General features: G+C 49.8%; 1 protein-coding gene across 2 annotated transcripts in view; it reads left to right on the top strand.

Moving 5' to 3' along the window:
* The first annotated feature begins 2,781 nt into the window (after window positions 1-2,781).
* UNC13C (unc-13 homolog C) overlaps window positions 2,782-21,605 on the top strand; it is a 132,441-nt gene continuing 113,617 nt past the window's right edge. For both annotated transcript variants that reach the window (XM_033166691.1, XM_033166690.1), the window contains exon 1: window positions 2,782-5,984. In XM_033166691.1, coding sequence (XP_033022582.1) covers window positions 3,011-5,984 — 2,974 coding nt within the window. In that variant the 5' untranslated portion in view covers window positions 2,782-3,010. The remainder of the gene's footprint in view (window positions 5,985-21,605) is intronic.

Below are 21,605 nucleotides of genomic sequence, written 5' to 3'. Positions count from 1 at the left end.
TTCATTTGCCCCATATAGATGAATTCAAAGAGGGGTGCTGACTATCCTCCCTCGGGCCCAGCGCACTCTTCCCATGATGGCTTTTGTCACTCCGCCAACCACTTCCATTTCAGTTGCAGGGTGCAGCTGGTCCCGGGAGCAGAACAGGGGCAGGATGGCAGCCCCTGCTACTGCAGATCCCCGTTCGTTCCCCCAAATGAGTCAAGGGGTTTTCTTTCCCTGAAAGAAGCGCATGAAGTTGGCCTGGCCAAGCTTTGGCAGAGTCATCCTGCCTGCCCTATTGGGGGAGAACATAGTGGGGAAGCCGGGGCCACAAAGTGAGGAGTGGGTGGGTAGGAGCCCAGAAGCACATGGGTGAGAGGGAGACAATGCCCAAAGGCAGCACGAGTCAGCAGGGAGGCGGCAGCATCTCCCATCAGTAGAAAGAGAGATTTCCTAAGTAGAAACACCACACAACTCCCTTTTAAATCTGAGGATGCTCCAAACGCCCCCCCCTCCCGCCTTCTCTCCTGTGTCATTTATGAATCTTGTTCCTGCATGAGAGAGGAACCCAACCCAGTAGGAAAAAAGGGAGATGGAATGGGGAGCAATTTTGACTCTCATAGCTGTTTAAATCTATGAGGCTTTTCCACTTGATTGAGAGATGTGGAAAATTAAAATGTCATTAAAAAGAAAATTAAAATGTCATCCTGAGCATCACTTCCAGCGACACCCCTACGGTCAGGATGCGATGTGTCAGTTTAGAAGCTCCTTATTCAGAAACTCCCATTGAAGTCCCATTGATTTGGTAATTTGAAGGCTCTTGACCACATGGAATGCCAAGAGCCACCACGGTCTGGCACAGACTGCCGAGGCCACCTCACTCCTGCCCTTCTGTCGTTGTATCCTCGTGTTACTGTCTTTCTCAAATGGTGAGTGCCCATCAAAGACCTCATAACCTGTACTTCTGTCTCCTGCTGATGCTCAGCTCTGCATCCCGCCGTCAGTTTTGGCGAGTGGAATTCATTTTGCGTTACATGGAGTCTGTGCTACCAAATGAGAACTGTGTGCTGATGAGCTTCTCTGAGATCTGCCTTGGATTTCTTGACTCCTCGTTGACATTTGTGCTCCACTGAACTCTCCTTAATCTTTCCCATGGATAGCAAAGCACGAATGGGTTGGGGGCTGGGCTGGGAGCAGCCAGATGTACGCAACCTCTGCCTTTCTCCTGGGTCTTCCAAGCCTTGTGGCTAAATTGCAAGCACTGGTAGGTCCATTCTGGGAAGCTGCGTGCAGCAGAACAAATGAGATATTTCTGAATGAGCTGTTCTGACTTAGACAACCATTTCAGATGTTCAGTTTGCTCAAATATGCTTTGAAACCATATTTAAAAAATCTTGGTACTAAACACTGTGAACTTAATTGCAAAAATCAATATAAACGCATTAACACCCTGCATTAAAATAGTGGGGAAAAGGATAAATCTCAAGGATTAATATTATCCACAGGGTTCACAGGACAAGACTGTAGCAGCTTCTGAGTGGGGGGGGGACCTGTAACAGCTTCTTTGGGGGGGGGGTTGCCAGCAGCCTTGTTAGTCTGGCAGCAAAAACAGCCCAAAGGCCTTCAGACACCTGGAAGGCAGACATGCTGCTTATTGCGTCAGCTTTGTGGACACCCGTGTCCGCTTCATCAGAAGCAGGCTTGTTTCCTGATACATTTGTGCGTCTTGAAGGGTCCTTTGCTTGCTTCCTGCATGGCCTGAGAGCCGCCGTTCTTTCACTGCCTGCAGTTGCACATTGCATAACCACCCTTCGCATCGCAGGAGTCCGCGGCGGTGCCTGGCTGCAGGAAGTGCTCTTTGGCTGCTCTCGTTCTAGCCGAAGCGAAGGGCAGAACAGCTGAACTGTAAGAATCCGTAGGCAGAGGGGCAAAGCACCAGCCAAGCTGGCGACTGGCTGAGTTTGCAGAAAGATATCCAAAAACTTTGGGGTCTCTCTCTCTCTCTCTCTCTTTTAAGAAAGCTACACACGTACAAGTATCCCTACACGTCCTCTGTGCACTCCTCAAAGCAATTACTTGTAGGCAGTCTCCTGGAGTTAATGTGCCAACCTCACGATGCCGTCTGAGCGAAAGGGCTGCGCGTACTTCAGTCTTGCTGAATTTAGTCAGATTTGTTTCCAAGTAGGTAGGAGCTAACAGCCTCTCCTCCTCCTAGTCAAAGATCCCTCTTAACTCTAAAGCTGCGAGGTCTGAGTATATCAGAGTGTGCCATGAAGACTTCTTGCATGAAATAACTTCCTCTTGGTCGGCTTTTCATGTTTAGTTTAGAAGTCAGACTTCAGCAGCGCAGTTACAGGTAGGTAGCCGTGTTGGTCTGCCATAGTCAAAACAAAATAAAATACAAAAATTCCTTCCAGCAGCACCTTAGAGACCAACTAAGTTTGTTCTTGGTATGAGCTTTCGTGTGCATGCACACTTCTTCAGAAGAAGGAATTGCACACGCATGCACAGGAAAGCTCATACCAAGAACAAACTTAGTTGGTCTCTAAGGTGCTACTGGAAGGAATTTTTAATTTTATTTTGTTTCAGCAGTGCAGTTCTCCGAAGAACAACGGGCTGTATTAATATGCATACAAAAAAAGCAGATTATTCATATGTATCAGTTTCATTCTTTAAAACCCTATATTGCAAAATGTCAGGTGTCGTAAGCAAGCCACCACCATTTCTTGGGCACATATGTGAAATTGAAAATCTTGGTTTGGGAGCCATAGTAACACCTCTTCTTTCCTTCTAGATGCTACAGAGAGCGATGGGGAGCAGGACCCAGATTTGCTTCACCTGTGGACCTCCCTCAGGAATTGGTTTCTACTGATTTGCTGTCAGGCTATACAGAAACGGTGCCAGCGCCCAGGATTAGCCCTTGCCACTGTCAGCGCGATGACCGCCTGAAGACTGCGTTGGAAACCAGCATTCTCATGGATAGAAAATTGCCATCTCTGTGGGAAACGGCCCACTGAAATCACCCTCCATGGTTTCTGCTCTCTTTAAGAGCCTGATCTCTTCCTACATATATAAGATTTACAAAGGAATGTTTACAAAGAAATTGGGCAATAGTACAAAGAAGAAAGAGAGCTGCCAAAGCAAACCCGAACAAGACGTCCCCCAGGTTGGGCACATAAAGAACCCCAAGTTCTCAAACACTTTGAAAAGCACGGTCAAAAAGATCGCCAAGTGCTCCTCCGCCCGTAATTTGTCCACCGAAGAGGAGGAAAGCAACAGGGAATTCTCCCTCTCCCCGACCTTCAGCTATCGGGTGGCAATTGCAAACGGACTGCAGAAGGGTGTTTTCTTGACAAATAACAATGAGGACCCATTCCAAGATCTATCTTCCAACGAGAGCTCGTATTCAGAGTCCTTAAGCGAAGTCAAGGGCCCGAGTAAGGACCAAGCCTATTTGTCTCACACGATGCCGGTGAGACGCAACCGGAAGAGCCTAAACAGCCTCGCCCCGTCGGACGGGAGCTCTGACGGCGAGCGCACTTTGCACAGCTTGAAACTCGGGGCCTTGCGGAAGCTGCGGAAATGGAAGAAGAGCCAGGAGTGCGTTTCCTCGGACTCCGAGCTCAGCACATGGAAGAAGACCTGGGGCCTCAGGAGCAAGTCCTTGGACAGAACCGCTCGGGCCCCCAAGTCCAGCGCCCTGGAACCCAGCTTCAGTTCCACAGGCTGTATCAGCCAGACCCACGATGTGATGGAGATGATTTTCAAGGAGCTTCAGGGGATCAGCCAGATTGAAACCGAGCTCTCTGAGCTGCGGGGGCACGTCAACGCCTTGAAGCAGTCCATTGACGAGATCTCCAGCAGTGTGGAAGTCGTGCAGAGCGAGATCGAGCAGCTGCGGACCGGCTTCGTCCAGTCCAGAAGGGAGACGCGGGACATCCATGATTACATCAAGCAGATTGGGCACACGGGAAGCAAAGCCAGCCTGAGGTTTCTAAACGTCCCGGAAGAGAAGTTTGAAAATGTTGAGCAAGTGGTATGTAGAACTCTAGTGGAGAAAATGGGGTTTTCTGAAACCCCCAATCCTGTCAAGATAGAATTTGCCCAGCGGGTGGGGCAGCACAGGGAATGTCCCAACGCCAAGCCCAGGCCCATTCTCGTGTACTTTGAAACGCCCCAGCAAAGAGATTTAGTTTTGAAAAAATCTTACAAGCTGAAAGGAACTGGCATTGGGGTTTCAACCGATATCGTCTCTCACGAGACAAAAGAGAGAAAGGACAGAAGTCTGCCTTCATCGCAGACGTACGAGAGCATGGACATGAAACTGCTGCCCGTGGACCTCAAAACTAAAAGACACGCCTGGGAATCCCCTGACAGCAGCGACAGGGAACTGGAATCGGATATAAACCGGAACAGTTACGCGAAGATATCCAAATCGGCACCACAAATGAAAAGAAGTACCGCAAAAGCAAGAGAGGAGTCTTCAAATAGCAGAATCCTTAAAGGAGCTGCAGATGGCAACAGTGTCCCAAACAAAATAAATTATAATGAAGAGTCACCAGGGGCTGAGAGCCTGCAGGCAGAGTCCAAGGGCGGCTGTTACTCCAGCATGACCCCTCTCTGGCAGTCGCAGAATGACTTTGGAACGCTTAAGCTTAGCCGTTCAGAATCTGACTTTACTAAACTCTGCCAGTCATACTCCGAAGACTTTTCAGAGAACCAGTACTTCAGCAGAACCAATGGCAGCTCTCTCTTGTCTTCCTCTGATCGAGAACTCTGGCAGAGGACACATGAGGACCCGTCCAGCTGGGGGGGTGGTTCACAACAGCAGACGTTCAATCAAGGTGGCCACCCCTACAGGGTTGAGAATGAAGCGGAGAACACAGAAACGGTTGACAGTGGGCTCAGCAATGGGATCATGTGTGTGTCTGGAGACAGGAGTCATTACAGCAACTCTCAAGTCTCCTTGGAAGATGATCTTTCGCCATGGAAAGACTGGAATCAGCTGGAACAGAACACAGACTTGGGGTTAGATTCATCAACACAAGACGTTTTGGCTTATGACTTGAGTAGCTCTTCTGACCAACAGGTAGACTATGGTCAGATTTCTGACCTCCAGTATGACACAGAAAGTTATGATTTCGCCCTGGATAGCAACTCTCCCTCTGGCCCAGGGTTCAATAACGAAGCTGAGAGCCAGTGGATTGGCCAGTATGATGACTACCAGGAGACCAATGCCAACACCCTGTATCAGAACCAGAACAGGAAGCCCATAATGTACCGAAGCCAAAGTGAGCTTCCAAGCGACGACTCTGAGGAAGCGCCTCCTAAGTCTTGGCATAGCAGGCTGAGCATTGACCTTTCGGACAAGACATTCAGCTTTCCCAAATTTGGAAACACTCTGCAGCGGGCGAGGTCAGCCTTGGAAGTGGTATGGAATAAAAGCACACAGAGTTTGAGTGGGTACGAGGACAGCGGGTCATCTTTTATGGGGAGGTTTCGGACTTTGTCCCAATCCACTGCTAATGAATCCAGCACAACCCTGGATTCGGACGTTTACACAGAGCCTTATTACTACAAAGCTGAGGATGAGGAAGACTACAGTGAGCCAGCGGGAGAGAATGAAACGGATTATGTGGAAGTCATGGAGCAAGTTCTTGCTAAACTGGAGAACAGAACTAGTACCAATGAATCGGAGGAGCTGGTCCAGGAATACGAGCCGGAGCAGACTCCGTATGAAAGCCCTTGCGCTGTTTCGCAAGAGGACGACACTCCTGACGGCTATTTCGATGCCGGTGTGGTTGGTGGAGATGTGATGGAATTCGCAGAGGATACAGTTGTTGAAACAGAAGCAGAAGCGCAGGAAGATGAAAATCAAAATGTCCCCGAAGTCCCTGTTCAGATGCCAGTGAAAAAAATAGTTCGGCCATCTTTCAAAGAGGCTGCTCTGAAGGCTTACAGGAAGCAGATGAGTGAGCTGGAGGAGAAGATCCTTGCTGGAGGTACAGCACTTTTGACATTTTTAAATGCATAAGTGTGTATTTGTGTGTATCTATACATATGTAAAAAAACAAACACACACATCACTAAAGGACGTGCCTTGGGTTCTGTAGGTGCTGCTATTTCTCCTGTGGGATTCTGTATCACAGAAACTGTTTAACTTAAGGAAGAAGAAATGATGCTGCTTTCAGTAGGGGGATTTTGTAGCTTAACCCAAACATTACTAGTCGTCCGACCTAATCCACAATTCAGTTAAATCCAAAGAGTTCAGATGCTTCATCCCATTGAAATTGATTGAGTAAATTGGCTTAAATCCATCCAAGTGTGGCTAACTGAATTGTAAATCAAACTTTTTGCATGTATCCTCAAAAAAAGAATTACTTGATGGTTGAAATGTTAATCCTTTTTAATGTATCTAGCTCTGTCTTGAAGTGATGAATGCTTTACATATCATGTACTCAAACCCTTTCTAAAGTGCAGGATGGGAGCATCCTCATTCTGGAATCTTTTCTGTAAAAAAACAAACAAACCTGTGGGAGTTCTAGAACTGATTTCTCGAGATCTTTTTTGGCCTCTCCAATTCATTGAACAATTTGCTGTCATTTACTTAACTGTAAGTGGTCCTGATTGCATCCTAAGAAGAAAAGGAGATCTGACACACAAGAGAGGGAAATAAATGGTGTGCTTGTCCAGCAGAGATCAAAGAGGCTTCAGGAGAACTTTTAGGCCTTCAAACACTCCCTGAGCATCGGACCCAAATAGGGGACATGTTCCTATGGCTCTTGTTTCACGGGACCTCCAATTTATCAAATGCTCAGTTGCTTGAAGGCCTTTGATGTGCCTCTGGGCCAAGCGTTCCCTGTGTAAGGCACATTTTTGGGTTGCGGAAGAGGAGAGAAGTGCTCTGTTGCATTCTGCTGTTCTAGGCCAGCCACATTGACGTGGTTTTTCAGGTTGGGGCTGTGCGTGTTTTCCTACAGCTTTCAATCAGACCTTGCATTTTCATAAGTTGGAGTGTTGTGATGGGTCCAGAGGCAAGTTGTGTGAAAGAAAACCCTGTCTTTTCTGTTGGGATCCTCTTTCTGACTTCAGAACTGCCTTTCTGTTCCCCACAGTGGCCCTGAATGCCTCACAGAACATCTCTTCCCAGGCAGTGGAGCTTCACCAACCATAAAGCATGGGGGGGTGAGCTCAGTGACTGCACAGCCTCCTTTTCCCAAGCAGGTGTGCTGGTGCTCACTTTGCACAGTGGTGAGGTTGGGCCCCTCGCTTTGACAGGCGGCCCCCTTCTTGAAACAAGCAGGATTGGCCCTAGAGAGGGAGCTGCACCTTGCACTTATTGGGCCCCACAGGGGACTGCTGTGGGGAGGGATCCTGTGTGTCCGGAATATCTGGAGGACACCAGGTTCATGGAGGTTCAGTGGAAGAGACCACTGGTGCAAAATTTTCTGGGGTTGCCTTCCCCAATCGGCCAATACGGCAGATGACTCCCTTGAGTTGCCGTATAGCGACGTCTTCGCTCAGAAGGTTTTTAGTTCTGTTGAGCCAGAAGTCATCTTTTCTCCTGCAGTCTCAATCTATGCAAACAGACTTGGCTGCCCCCCTCCTAACTGCCCAGCTGCAATCCGTAACGGCAAAGCATCTCAGGACATGGATCCAGGAACTTGAGCTCTGCTGATGTAAACAAGCCGCCAAGGGGGATTCTGGAGGTGTGGTGGAAATGTCCAGGTGTGAGGTGCATGGCTGGATCAGGAGCGGCCTCCATGTGGCTTAATCTTCTGTGCCACCACCTGATCTTCATGTGAAACGGGCCACGGTCAGCCTCCCAGCTGAGATAAGAGGCTGGGATGATGCATCTCTCCCTCTCTTGTCTGCTGTTGTCCATGCTGGATTCTTCCTCAGGGTCGGTGGAGGACATGGGTGGCCTTCAGATCTCCATGGATTCTGTGACGTTCATCTCACAGCCAAACAGAGGGGGGTGTTGTTTTTGGAGCCATTGATTGGCTAAGGCTTCTTTGCAACCATGGGCATCATCACTGTAGCTTTGCCCAGCTCTTTTAAATACCGAGTGGGGATGGAGGGGATCTTCTAGACTGTGCTCTAGGCAGGGCTTGGGTCGCCCTTTCTTTCTTGCTGCAGGCAATGATGCTTCCCTGCATTCTGGCCTCTGTTGCCTGTGCAATTTTCAGTCTCTGCATGTTTGTGCAGTGAGGCTTCTCACTCAACTCCACTTGGGAGTGTGTCGTGAAGCAGCGGCAAGTCCCACCTGAGGGCGATGGGAACCTGGTTCTGATGTGTGGGAATGTCTAGGGATGCAGGAGAGGATATATTGCTTAAGATATCCTATTCCAACTTGTGTTAACAAGTCCCAGAACTTAGCAGAGTCTTACATTTCCCTTTTCAACACACACAGCGGATAGCTTGCTCAGACTCACTAGAGTCTCCATAATAAATGTCCTGGTATTTCCACCCTTTTAATCCCTCCTAAAATAAGACACGACACGGTCTTCTATAAAAGCATAAAAAGAGTTTACTTACAGACATCCTGTTCACAATAAGATCCCAGAAGGCAGACTTAAACTTAGAAAATAGTATACACGTGGAGACTATATCCATATGGGAGAAAGCCCCTTTGTCCTCTCTTGGAGCATCTTTACCCTAACTAGATGTTGCTCTGTCGAGGAGCCGATCCAAAAGAGGAAGATGGAGTCTGTCCCCTGTGGTTTTGTGTTAACCTGCACAGGTGAGGCCACACCCATCTCCAGTTACACAGAGGAAGTTTTGTCTCAGCCCAGGAGAACAGGAAGTTCCGGCTGGAGGACTGAGACCACCTTCACATCCACTCTAGCGATGTTGTATTTGACTGCTCTCGTGTTTCACATCCCACATGATGAAGCGGCGCTGCCTGCCCTGCTGGGATCCTGTGTCCTGCAAGGCTTGCTGGGAGCAGCTCAGCTTCAAAAGGCACCAGGATCCCACTCTGCCAGCCAACTTGGTGCCCTCCAGGTGTTGATAGACTACAACTCCCAGCATGCCTGGCTATTGGCCCTGCTGGCTGGGGTTGATAGGAGTCCAACACCCTCTGGAGGGTACCAGGCTAGGGGAAACTGTTCAATGCTCTGGGAATGAATGGCTGGAGGACTTGGGCACTGCTTTGTTGCACTGGACTAACAGACTTCATTATCTCCAGTTGCAAGCCCTGGGGCGGTGGTGGGTTGCCCCCTGTCCGACTGGTTCTTGCCACTCTTCCATCCTCCCCAAAATGTCATGTCATGGTTGAATCTCGCTGCTCCTCCTCAGGCTGCTGTTCCTTCCTTGCAACTGCCGTTCTCCTGGCCTCTCTGGCACTCTCCATCTCTGGGAAGTACCAGCCTGCCTCCTCTGCTTCTATCTCCTCCTCTTCCACACTGCCTCTTTTGCCCTTCTCTCCTTTGCTTCCGCCTCTTCACCCAGATTCCTTTCTCTCCTTCCTGCTGCCCCTCTGCAGCCAGGCTCCCTTTGATGTGGCCATATCCTTGTCGTTTTGCTCATCATTCATCTTCTTCCTCCTTCCTTTCAGCCTGCTCCCTCGTTGGGTCAGGTGAACAGCCCACAGCCCACTAAGTCTTGCTTCCGGTGAGCCTTTCTGGAAAGGGCTTGTCTCTCCCCCCCCCCCATCCCAAGGCTGTACATGAGTTTGCTTAGCCACTTCCCTGCTGTCATAGCTGATGAAATCACAGAGGATGCTTGGAACCTGCAGCGCAGTCAGAAAAGGCCGGTGTGCCACTTTCATCTGGAATCTGCAATCTGCAGGTGTTCATAGCATCTGCAGCTCTTGGGATTCCAGGGGCATCTCAATCTGGGGAATGTTGTGGACCTCGTTTTTGGTTTCAGCTTCCTGGTCCTTGCTTGCTGCTTCTCCACATCCCCATCATACTCCTTCAAAGTGTGCAACAGCTGCCTCCCTTCCGTGTCTTCAGTCCCCAAACTTTTTTGCATTGGGGAGTTATGGCTTTCCTCCTTACATAAGATTCAAGAGGGGCTGGCCCCAGGAAATGCGGGAATGTTTAGGGATGCAGGAGAGGATATATTGTTTATTATATCCTATTCCAACTTGAGTTAACAAGTCCCAGAACTTAGCAGAGTTTTCATTCCCCTTTTTAAAACACACACAGCGGATAGCTTGCTCAGACTCACTAGAGTCTCTATAATAAATGTCCTGTTATTTTCCCCCCTTTAATCCCTCCTAAAATAAGACATGACACAGTCTTCTATAAAAGCATAAAAAGAGTTTTACTTACAGACGTCCTGTTCACAAAGATCCCAGAAGGCAGACTTAAACTTAGTAAAAGTTACATGTACTCAGGAGACTGTCCCATAAGGGGAAAACAGCTCCTTTGTCCTCTCTTGGCTGGAAGCCAAGAGAGCATCTTAGTGATGTTGCTTCTTTGAGACCGTCGTCCAAAAGAGAAAGATGGAGTCTGGCCCCTGTGGTTTTGTGTTAACTTGCACAGGTGAGGCCACACCCATCTCCAGTTACACAGAGGAAGTTTTGTCTCAGCCCAGAAGAACAGGAAGTTCCAGCTGGAGGACTGAGACAACCTTCATGTCCACTCTAGCGATGTTGTACTTGACTGCTCCCGTGTTTCACACCCCACAACAATAACATAGTGAAACAGCACAACAGTACCAAATATAACAACATGCAAAGATCAGGGCCTCCGCAGCCCATTTTCCAGACCACTTTCAGGCCCATTTGCTTCAAGGAAGTGCCCCTGTGCTGAAAGCAAGGCTCGCGGATGGCAGCACAGCCCCCTTTCAAGTCCGGCTTTCGCCATGGCCTGGAATCCAAGTGCTTTGGCTTACCTGGCTGGCAGACCAACCTGTGCCCTGGCCTGAATACAGGCACTCCATCAAAAGTATGTGATGGGATCTGTGGAACAGGCCAGGCTCTTTAGCCAGGGATTTTCAGGGCAAAATGAGAATGCAGAAAATTTTGGTATAGAGTTCCAAAGATGCTTTGAGTGACCCAATGATGGGACAGTTCATAGAATCGTAGAGTTGGAAGGAACCCTGAGGGTCATCTAGTCCAACCCTCTGCAGTGCAAGAATCTCTCAGCTAAAGCCTCCATTTGTGCTTCCATGGTAGATTTCTGTGCAAGATCTGGTAGTACTCCTGAGCCTGCAGGGATTAACAATCCAGCAACAACTATGTGCTTCTTCAAGCTTCTGTGGCCTCTTGATGGAAATAGATTAAAATATATTCACCAGAGCTCAGATCATACCTGGGCGTGAATGTCAGCCTCAAGGGCATATTTAGACATTGCCGTGCTCATCCCGCTGTGGAAAAGAGCACAAGTTAATCTTTTAATGCTTGGATGAAAGGCAGTTCCCCCCTCCTTAGTTGCACCGCATTTGAATATTTCTCCATCATTGCATTTCGGAAAGGGAAAAGCAGCCTCCATTAAACTCAACCCACGGCAGACGGAGCAAGCAACATTCCTGAATGACAGAGTAGCTGAGCTAAGGGGGGGGCGCTCACTAGGGAGCCACTTTCTTGGCGCTGCAGAGTCCCTGGAGCCTCCTATCAGCCCCCACCCCAAGCAACACACGAAGGAAGGCAAAGGAATCATGGAATGAAAAAGTAGGAAGGGTCCAAAGAAGCTATCTAGTCCAGCCCCTGGCCAACGCAGGAAATCCACTGACTGATGGGGGAAGCCATCCTGTGCTTGGGAACTTCCAGGACACAGTACTCCAGGTGAGGTCTGACCAAAGCAAAATAAAGCGGCACGGTAACTTCTCATGATCTGGACACTTTCTTCCTGTTGATCCAGCCCAGAATTGCATTAGCCTTTTTGGCCGCTGCATTCCAGGGCTGGCTCATACTTTGTTTTATATTAATTTTTTAATTTAATGTGCCCGTATCCCGCCTTTCTTCGAAAAATGGGATTCAAGGCAGCTGACATTATAAAATGACACAGTAATAAAACCAAACCTAGTTAGAAGCAATAGTTAAAATATATCAAAACAGATTTAAAAGCAGCATTAAACCATGGTCTGTCCTGAAGGCAGCCCAGTGATCAGCATCGTCTGCCCCTTAGTTTTCAAAGGCCTGTCTGGATAGATCTTAGCCTGCCAGCAGAAGGATAACAGCAAGGGAGCCAGTCTTAGCTCTCTTAGGAGGGGATTCCATAATATGGTCTGCTAAGATCTCCAGGTCCTTCTCCTGTGTATGCTATCAAGTCAAGTCCATCCTGAAATGCAGAGAGACAGCTGAGGAAAACAGGTGGAGGTAGGGGCAAAAAGGAGAAGAATATGCTGTTATTTCAGTTACGATTTCCTTATTTATTTATATTCTTTATTTAAATATTTCTAGACCACAGTTTCATAAAAGTGCAGCAAGGCGATATACAACAAGCAAGATCAATTAAAAAAATATCCATAAATGCTGGTTGGTTAAAAGAAAATCCATATTCCAGAGGCCTCTCTAAATCATGCCATTTTTAGAGGACATTAAAAGAAGTCAGGGTCGGTTTCTGCCAAACTTCTACTGGCAGGGAGTTCCACAGGGCAGGGCTTGAAGCACTAACAGCACAGCCCCTAGTAAAGGCCAGCTGAACCTCAGGGGCCACATCAGAGTGCCCCATCAGAGAATCTCAGCGATCAACTTGGAGCATACGGAATTTGGAGCCCAAGCTGTTCCAGGATTTGTGAGTTACCTTGAGCCGGACCCAGTCCCAGATTAGCAACCAGTACGCCTCTCTCAGTGGCGCAGGGACATGTCAACCACCACCTGCTCCTGTGAGCAATCCAGCTGCAACATTTTGCACTGGCTGCAGCTTCCAGACCAGTTACAAGGTCAGCCCCACATAAGGTGATCAAGTCCTGAAGTTATCAAGGCACGATCCCGTCTGGTGATGCTGTCACTGTCCAGGAATGGTTGCGGCTGGTGCTCCAGCCGGATCTGGCGGAAAGCTCTCCTGGCCCCAAAGGTCTCTTGGACCTCTAGTGACGGAGATGGATGAAGGTGCTCCCCCAGACTGTGTACTTGCTCCTTCAGATGAAGTGCTATGCAGTTGACTTATCTCCTCGACACAGAGTGTTTGATGTGGGGGAGGAAGGGAAAGGAGAATGTTAGCCGCTTTGAGACTCCTTCGGGTAGTGATTAAGCGGGATATCAAATCCAAACTCTTCCTCTTCTTCGACACAGGAACCACTCACCCACAAGGTCTTCGTCTTTCCAGGAGTCAGGCTCAATTTATTGACCCTCATCCAGTCCACTACCGCATCCAGGGTGCTTTGATTTATCAAAACACTTTGGCAAGGTAGAGATTCTGGGGGCTCCTGGAAAAAAAGTGTAGCTTTTTCAGGAGCTGTGCAGAGACAGGAAACATCAGCACCAAGCCTGAGATTGTTTGCCAGCCAGTCCTCGAAAGAGCTGGTCAGAGCCAGACTGGAGGGAGGTTCTGGTGGGCAGGGATTTTCTGTTGGCTCTCAGAGGCTGAAGGGAGTCATCCAGAGCGGTGTCTAAGCAAATTGAAGTGAGGCAGGACCCCCCTTGCAAATGGGCCCATATGGGGTGAGGTCCTGCGATGCTTTGAGCTCGAGAGGGTCTGCTCTGAGTGCATTTAGACTTGCCAGCTCTGTGTCCTTTGGACTGAGCCAGGCTAGCACTGATGTACTATGGGAGGGGTGTCTGGGTCTCTCGGCTCCAGGGTAAATCAAGTCAAAGCCTGTGACCCTTGTGGCTCAGAGGTTCTGGGCTTTGCGTATTGGTCTCCGCACCAGAGAATGGCTGCAGCTGGACATGCCAATCTTGTGGACTTGCTGTTTGGGATGGGGGGGGGGTGAGGGTTGTGCCAGGCAGGGGCCGCTGGACTCATCTGGAATTTGGAGCTGGCTTTGGCTGTGCTGTGTTCATGTGAGCTCCTATACAGGGGCGTCTTGCCCATAGAGGCAAGTGGCGCAGGGCACCAGGGCCCCAAGTTCTGGAGGGTGCCAGGGAAGAGGCGGAGGCTGGACGCGGCACCTCCTGGCATCAGCTTGCTGCCCTCACCCATCTCTGCCATGCTGTGCCAAAGCAGCGCCGTGCCCGGAGCCTCTGCCTCTTCCCCGCCGGAGGAGCTGCCCTCCAGATGCTGCCCACCTCCTCCAGCCCCACAAAGCTGCTGGCAGCGCTGTAAAAAGGTCGGCAACTCTGGGAAAGGGGGGCGCACTGGAGGGATCTCTGCACCACGGCGCTGGATATGCTTAAGACGGCCCTGCTCCTATATCAGCTTTGAATAAACATTTCTAGGATGGTTCCTATAACAAAGATAGCAAAACAATAAATGAATACTAAACAACTGGCAAAAGGCTGGTGCAAAAATTTTCAGCGGCTTCAAAACACCTCGAGTTCACAGTCATGGGGGAGATGGCAAGGTCTCTTCCTGGTACTGAAAGGGCATTTTCAGGGGTGGGGGCAGGCGAGCCTCTCTGATGGGGAAAACATTTCCTAGATGGGGAGGGAAGGTGTGGCCTGGAGAGAGGAAGGGGGCAGGGGATCATGAATATAGCCTTGAGATCAGCTATGATGGAAGAGCCCCCTGTTTCAGATCCCTTCTGAACAGTGAATGTTGCAGGCCTCGGCAATGAGGCAAGTTTAGAACTGCCCTCTCCGTGCCCGGGCCTGACTCTGTGCAGGCTGCTTGCCTGCTGCCTCTGACTCCTGTGCCCCAAAAAAAGACTGTGCTGGAGGAGGAGGAGGAGGAGGAGAAGCATCTTTGTGTCTTGGCTGGAGGTCAGAAGCACCTGAGCTCTGGGCTCCCCCTGTGTAAATAAGGCAACCTACTTCTTCCTTAAGCAGCGAGAGGATCCGGGCCATTGAAGAGCCGTTTCCATAATCGTGGCATGTTGTGCTCATGTCGCATATAGTAGTTTACGGATAAATAATGCCTGAGCTTAAAAAAGGCATTTGGCAGAGCAGCTGGAGTGGAAATGGAAGTGAAAAGGAGGTCAGGCGTGTGTGTGTGTGTGTGTGTGTGTGCTGGGAGGGAGGGAGGCATTGTGGGTGCACAGCCCCCTTTGGAGTAAATGGGGATTGTGCAATTGCACTGCAAGGTTATTCAACTGCTTACTGCTTTAGGGATTTGCTGGATGGGGCCTCCTATAAAGCCACAGGGGTTTCCCCATTCCTCTCCAACACATAAGGTCACCTGTGTCCCCCTGCAGAACAGCCCCCAAGGCCCCACTGCCCTCCAGCTGTTGCTGGGCTCCAAGTCCCATCAGCCAGGAGCCCCAAGAACATGGCAGGGCCAGAGCACCCGAGTGGGAGAGGCTGCTCTCAACTGCCTATCTAACCCCCCCCCCTCCCCTACAAAACCACTTCTCGCTGATTCCAAGAAAATGTGCTCCACGGCCTGGGTGACTTTCTCACTAATTTAGCCCTGGGGGGGATGGAGGAGAGGCAGAGCTGGAGATCTGCTTTTTCTGCGCAGATAATTAAAATGCTTTTTGGCTCTGCTGGAGAGTCAGAGGGACAATTCAAGACCTTTTCTGCAGCAAGAGTTTTTGCGCCTCCCCGCATTAACAGCAGCATTTGAATTGATCACCGTTTGCTAGAGTGTTCTTTGCCAGTTGCGCTTCTTCATAGAAGGGGAAAGCCCTTTCTGTAAAGGCTCCCTCCCCTCCTCACTTTCTCCCATAAATGCTAAATAACAGAGCAGCCCCTAGATGTTTGCACCTGGGAATTTGTCTATCCGTCACTGCTCCTGAGCACCTCCCATGTATCTCTGCTCCATATGTTGTGTGCTGTTAATTTGGAGCTCCAGATTTGCCCTCATGTGGCCATGTATTAATACATTCAACCCCTGCAGCTTTTTTGCTGGGGAGGGGGGTAATGGCTGGGCTTTTGCTCTGGGCCCCTTTGCAAAGGCCGCCCCGTCTCCTTCCTCCTTGCAGGGGCTGGTCATGGCAGAGAAGGTTAATTAGAGTTTTCTCTGCACAGAAGCTTCACAGTCTTCCTAGTAAAGGAGAAGGAGACAGCCACAAATGGTTGAATCGTGCAGGGTTTTGGCACTGGGATGTAACGCCAAATCCTGGCAATTTCTTGGGTCTCCTGGAAGATTTTCTGGAGGAAGGGACACACATCCCCTCTGCTTCAAAAGTGAGCGCAGTTTTATGAGGATTGCGATTGAAGCACATTGGCTAAAAGAAGGCACAGTGACTGGTTTGCTCCAACCTGGGGGTGGGCTATCCTTGGTTCGTTCCACCTGTTCAGACAGGCTGGAAATGCGTGAAGTCAGGGAGCACTTTGGGCCATGGCTGGGTGCAGAAATGTCCATCCCTCTTCCCCTTCCTTTTCTCTGGAGCAGATCAGGAGAGGAGGCTGGTGCATGTTGTCTCCTGATCCAGTTGTCTTTTGCAGAGGCTCAGCGAATGAGCCCATTCCCCCTAATTTTGTAGTCTGCAGGCGATTGGAAAAGACACTTCTTGCCCCTCCTGCCTTACCCTTGGGAGTTGCCATGGGGTGGCGTTTCCTCGATCCTGCCTTTAACAGACAGGCACCCGTTTAACAGCTGGCAAACCCTCCGTAATGTGGAGCCCGAAGCACCAGTAAACACCCCACCCAGCCCCATACACCTCCCTGCGCCACTTTTAAGAGGAAAGGGGGGGGGAAGAAGGGGGGTGACGGGTGTTCAGTGGCACTTGTGAGTGGGCACAGGGCACTCCGACATGCACTGTGGCTAATTTTCCTGCCTCGTTGCTCCGGAGAGGCTGGCAGCAGTTTTTCATTTCTCCCATCAACCAATCATAATTCTGCTCTGACCTTCTCTGGATCAGACAAGTGCTATTCGTCCCTTATGATGCGTGAGCCTTAATATTCTCTTTTGAGCGCTGAACGCTGTTATATTCCCCGTGTCTGCTCTGGGCAACAGAACGTGCTCAAGGCGAATCCGCCTTAATACGTTTGCAGCGGAGTGGTAATTTTAGAATCCATTATTCCTGCATGGTTTCCCTTGGGTTGTTATGACTGATTTGGGTGCCTCCCTCGTTACCTCTTTGACTGCCTCCCAGCAACTGGGCACTAATTAAGGGATCGTTGGATTCCAAATTGCTTGCCCCCGTGACCCTCCCTGATCCCTCCCAGTACCCACAGTTACAGAGAGCGCTTGGGGACTAGGAAATGGCTCTGTGCTGCACCCTTCCAGGGAAATCAGGGGGCTTGGGGGGGAACCAGCTTCTATTTCTAGAACTGGATCTTACTGGACTCTCTCCCCCCTGCCCCCCTGCCTAGAGCTGAGACAGTTGCTGCTGCTGCTGCTTGGGCTGCCTCCTCCTTCCCGCCTCACCCCTCCCTTCCTTGCCCAGCAGGCCTGCCCTGGCAACCCTCTTGGGCATCCTCTGAGAGCTTCCTTGATGGCCAAGATGGCTGATCCTCCTGCTGCCAAAGCTGCCTTTCTACACTCCCCAGCTTCTCCCACCACACAGCCTATGAGCGAGGGGGAGATCTGCTAAGAAATGCTCGTTTGCCCCATAATTAAAGGTAACTGCCTGGAAGGCTTGCATTTCAGACCCTCCAAGTGTCCCTATTTTCCAGGGACGTCCCTGATTTAGAGAAGCTATCCCGGTTTCTGATTTGATCCTGGAATGTCCTGCTTTTCCTTAAAGGTAAAGGGACCCCTGACCATTAGGTCCAGTCGTGTCCGACTCTGGGATTGCGGCGCTCATCTCGCGTTACTGGCCAAGGGAGCTGGCATACAGCTTCCGGGTCATGTGGCCAGCATGACAAAACCGCTTCTGGTGAACCAGAGCAGCGCACGGAAACACCATTTACCTTCCCACCGGAGTGGTACCTATTTATCTACTTGCACTTTGACATACTTTAGAACTGCTAGGTGGGCTTTTCCTTAGGCTGCCCCTAATTTCATTGGAGAAATGTTGGAGGGGGTGGAGTTATTTGCCCCCCGAGCTTTCTGATGGCAATCCTGTATAGGGAAGGTTTTTTTAAATGTTTAATGTTTTATTATGTTTTTATATATGTTGGAAGCTGCCCAGAGTGGCTGGGGCAACCCAGTAAGATATGTAGGGTATAAATAGTAAAATGATCATTATGGAATGGGACGTCCCTATTTTTCTCGGAGAAATGTTGGAGGATATGGCATTTGCCATTAGACAAACCAGGCAGGGAGTAGCCAAGCTGTTAATTTGCTCTGTACAAGATTCCACCCTTCACCCAGACAAACATACACATATACAAATTCTCTCTCTCCCCCTCCGTGTGTGTGTGTGTGTGTGTGTGTGTGTGTGTTGCTTACGCAGCTCCTAGTTACAGGCCGCGGAGCTCCAATTAAGTCAAAGTCCTCCTGTGTGAGCGCTCTAATTCTTCGGTGTGTGCCCTCAATTAAACCATGTAATTTGTACTGTAATGGTTCTTTTACACGGGAAGCCTTGAGTTTAGTTTCTAAATGCTGCGAGATATTTGTTAAGCCCTGCGTAAGAACGGCATCGCCCCCAACAGCCCATTTGCTGATGGATCAGTCGCTTTTGGGAGGTGACACAACCTCTTAAGATGCATCTCCCCTCCCTCCTGGTTTTAATCATTGCCCGTACACTTCCACCACCTCCGCTGTAATTAAGGTATTGTAATTGAATTGGCTTTATTTCCATGGCCAAGAGAAAGAGTTTTAATTCTTGCCATACGTCTGTGTGATTTATGCCCATGGTTTTCCCCCCATATTAATTATTGCAGTTTAGTTGATGGTCCTGGGCAGTTTGGAAGGAGAGCACAGAGGGCTGGGGAGGAAGACCCCCCCCCCCTTCTCCAAGGAATGGGCAACGCCATCCATCCATGCCATTAGGCCTCAGATGCCTTCATAACAACAGCACTGCTTTTAAATCATCCTGACTTCCTTGCAACCCAGGGAAGTCAACTCTTTATTTTCCACCAGCTTATTTTCCTCATAGGAAAAGACATAGAGGGGAAAAAGTGGGAGCATCTTCCACATGTATAACTTCTCCTTCGGTCATGGTGGGGGTGACAGTCTCAGGAAAAGGGCTGTTTGCTCATGGTCTAGTAGCAAAGGGTGGCACTGTGGGTTAAACCAGTATTTTTCAACCTTTTTTGGGCAAAGGCACACTTGTTTCATGAAAAAAATCACGAGGCACACCACCATTAGAAAATGTTAAAAAAAATTAACTCTGCCTATATTGACTATATATAAAGTAATTTTTCAATTTTTCCCACGGCACACCAGGCAACATCTCGCGGCACACTAGTGGAACAGTGGTTGAAAAACACTGGGTTAAACCACAGAGCCTAGGGCTTGCCGATCAGAAGGTCGGCGGTTCAAATCCCCACGGCGGGGTGAGCTCCCATTGCTTGGTCCCTGCTCCTGCCAACCTAGCAGTTTGAAAGCATGTCAAAGTGCAAGTAGATAAATAGGTACCACTCCGGTGGCGTTTCCGTGCGTTCACCAAAAGCAGCTTAGTCATGCTGGCCACGTGACCTGGAAGCTGTATGCTGGCTCTCTCGGACAGTAAAGTGAGATGAGCGCTGCAACTGCAGAGTCGTCCGCGACTGGACCTAATACTCAGGGGTGCCTTTACCTTTACCTTTACCCTAGGCAGATGCCAAGCTCCCAGGGTTCAGTGATTAAGGTCAGGGAGGGAAGAGTATCCAGTGGCTTCATCTAGGCAGCAGTGGCCTGAAAGGGAGAAGCATTGGGGGGCACCCTAACAAGAGGGTCTGGGGACTCCTTTCCTCCCAGTCATTCTGCCCAGTGGCTGCTCTGTGGGTGACTACCAGGCCCTGAGATGCCGTCTTGGAGAGAGCTTAAGGAAGCATCTGGCACAATTGTAAAAGCAAATTAAGTACCGGTACTTAGCTGTAGACCACTGTGAAATGACAAGGGGCTTCTGTGGCTTGCATAATTCTGGACTGACAAGCCACCTCCTTGCCAGCTTCAATGGCACCAGCCTGAAGCACACCAAGCAGCCAGCCTTGGTCAATTCCAGCTTGGTGGTCCAGCTAGCTACGCTTGAGCTGTGTGATTGCCAGCCTTGCGGCCTGAAGCAAGGGGGAAAGCCAGAAAGCCACGGCGGTCCATCCACTTAGCAGACATGGTGGCCTATTGGAGACAGGCTGGCTTCAGCTCCATCCAGTATTCCCAGATCTGCACCACAATATAAAGCAGAGGCTAGGGTTGCCATATGTCTGGGAAAACCCGGACATGTCCTCTTTTTGGGGGCCAACATGCCCACCCAGGCGGATTTTTACATTTTAAAGGAAATGTCTGGGTTTAGGTGGTTATTTTTGGGCTGCGGCTGTTCTGCATGCCGCAGCTGCTGCCAGCCCGAGCCAAGAAAAGAGGCACGCGGGCACGGCGGCTTCACACCCGCATGCCATTTCTTTGGAGGTCTTTAAGCGGAGGCTTGACAGCCGTCTGTCCGGAATGCTTTGATGGTGTTTCCTGCTTGGCAGGGGGTTGGACTGGATGGCCCTTGTGGTCTCTTCCAGTTCTATGATTCTATGATTCTATGATTCGTTTTCTCCGGCTCGGGCTGGCAGCGACTGGGTTGTCCTCTCTTTTGCTCTTCAAGATTTGGCAACCCTGGCAGAGGCAGAGAGAACGGCAGCAGCAGGAGGCATAAAAATAGGGACAACTGAAAAAGACGTGCAAGATCTATAAAAGACAAAATGAAGACTCGTGGGTGTGCTTGTACACAACGTTACTGTTTCTCGTTCTGTGAAAGCGTATGTGTAAAATCAACATGCCAATAAATAGCTTGGCAGTCCTGTGGACAGCCTGCTTGCTCAGCTTCTGGCTCCCACTTGTCGTCTTTCTTCTCTTCTCTTCCCTTACGCACACAGCTTCTTTCCCATTGAGGCAGGCATGGCACACGAGGAGTAAAGCCGCTGACAGGTGTCAGCCCAGCTGCACCCCACCCCACTTTGGGGGGGGGTGTGAAACCCAGTGGTGCAAGGCCAGTATTTGTGAGAGGAGACAGAGAGCACCCAGCTTCCACCCCTCTCACTGGGGCTCCCGCCTCCCTTACGCATCATGAAGCCAGACAGTCTCAGCCCAGGATGCAGCAACACCCCTTGGAGCTTGCACAAACACAGTCAAGAAGCCCAACAGCCAGCATTAAGAAGTTGGTACAAATGAGGTTTTAAGAAAATGTTTAGAAACTAGCTAGATCTACAGTAGAAGCTGCTTGGCACTCTTTCACCAAAATGAGAGTTGTCCTCGCATTAAGTAACTCATCATCTCAGGTGGTCAAAGAGGGGGTGAGAGGCAATGCTATGTTGGCAGTACCCTAGTTTTAAGACCGTTGAGGCAGGTGGGCTCCAACTTATCTGCATAGTACAGAGCTAAGGTGCTGTCATTGTCATCAGCTGGGAAAGGTGGGAGATGGTTAACTGCTGCTGGACTTGCCCAGCTTTCAAGCCCAGCGACAGGCAGTTGTGTTTTGCTGGGGGGGGGGCATGGCATCCTTGGCAGCACGTGTGTGATGGAGGACTAGAGAAGCTGGGTCATCTGAAAGGGATTGTGCCACCAAAAAGGGCTCCCTACCCTGGGCAGGGCCATCTGAAGCCTGGGATGGTTTCCTTTGATTCACACAGCTTGACACTCTGTTTTGAGTACAACATTTTGGAATGTGAG

The sequence above is a fragment of the Lacerta agilis genome, chromosome 13, assembly GCF_009819535.1.
Source record: "Lacerta agilis isolate rLacAgi1 chromosome 13, rLacAgi1.pri, whole genome shotgun sequence".
NCBI classification, from domain to species: Eukaryota; Metazoa; Chordata; class Lepidosauria; order Squamata; family Lacertidae; genus Lacerta; species Lacerta agilis.
Note: the sequence above shows the minus strand (reverse complement) of the source record. Positions and strands in the feature narration are given on the sequence as shown.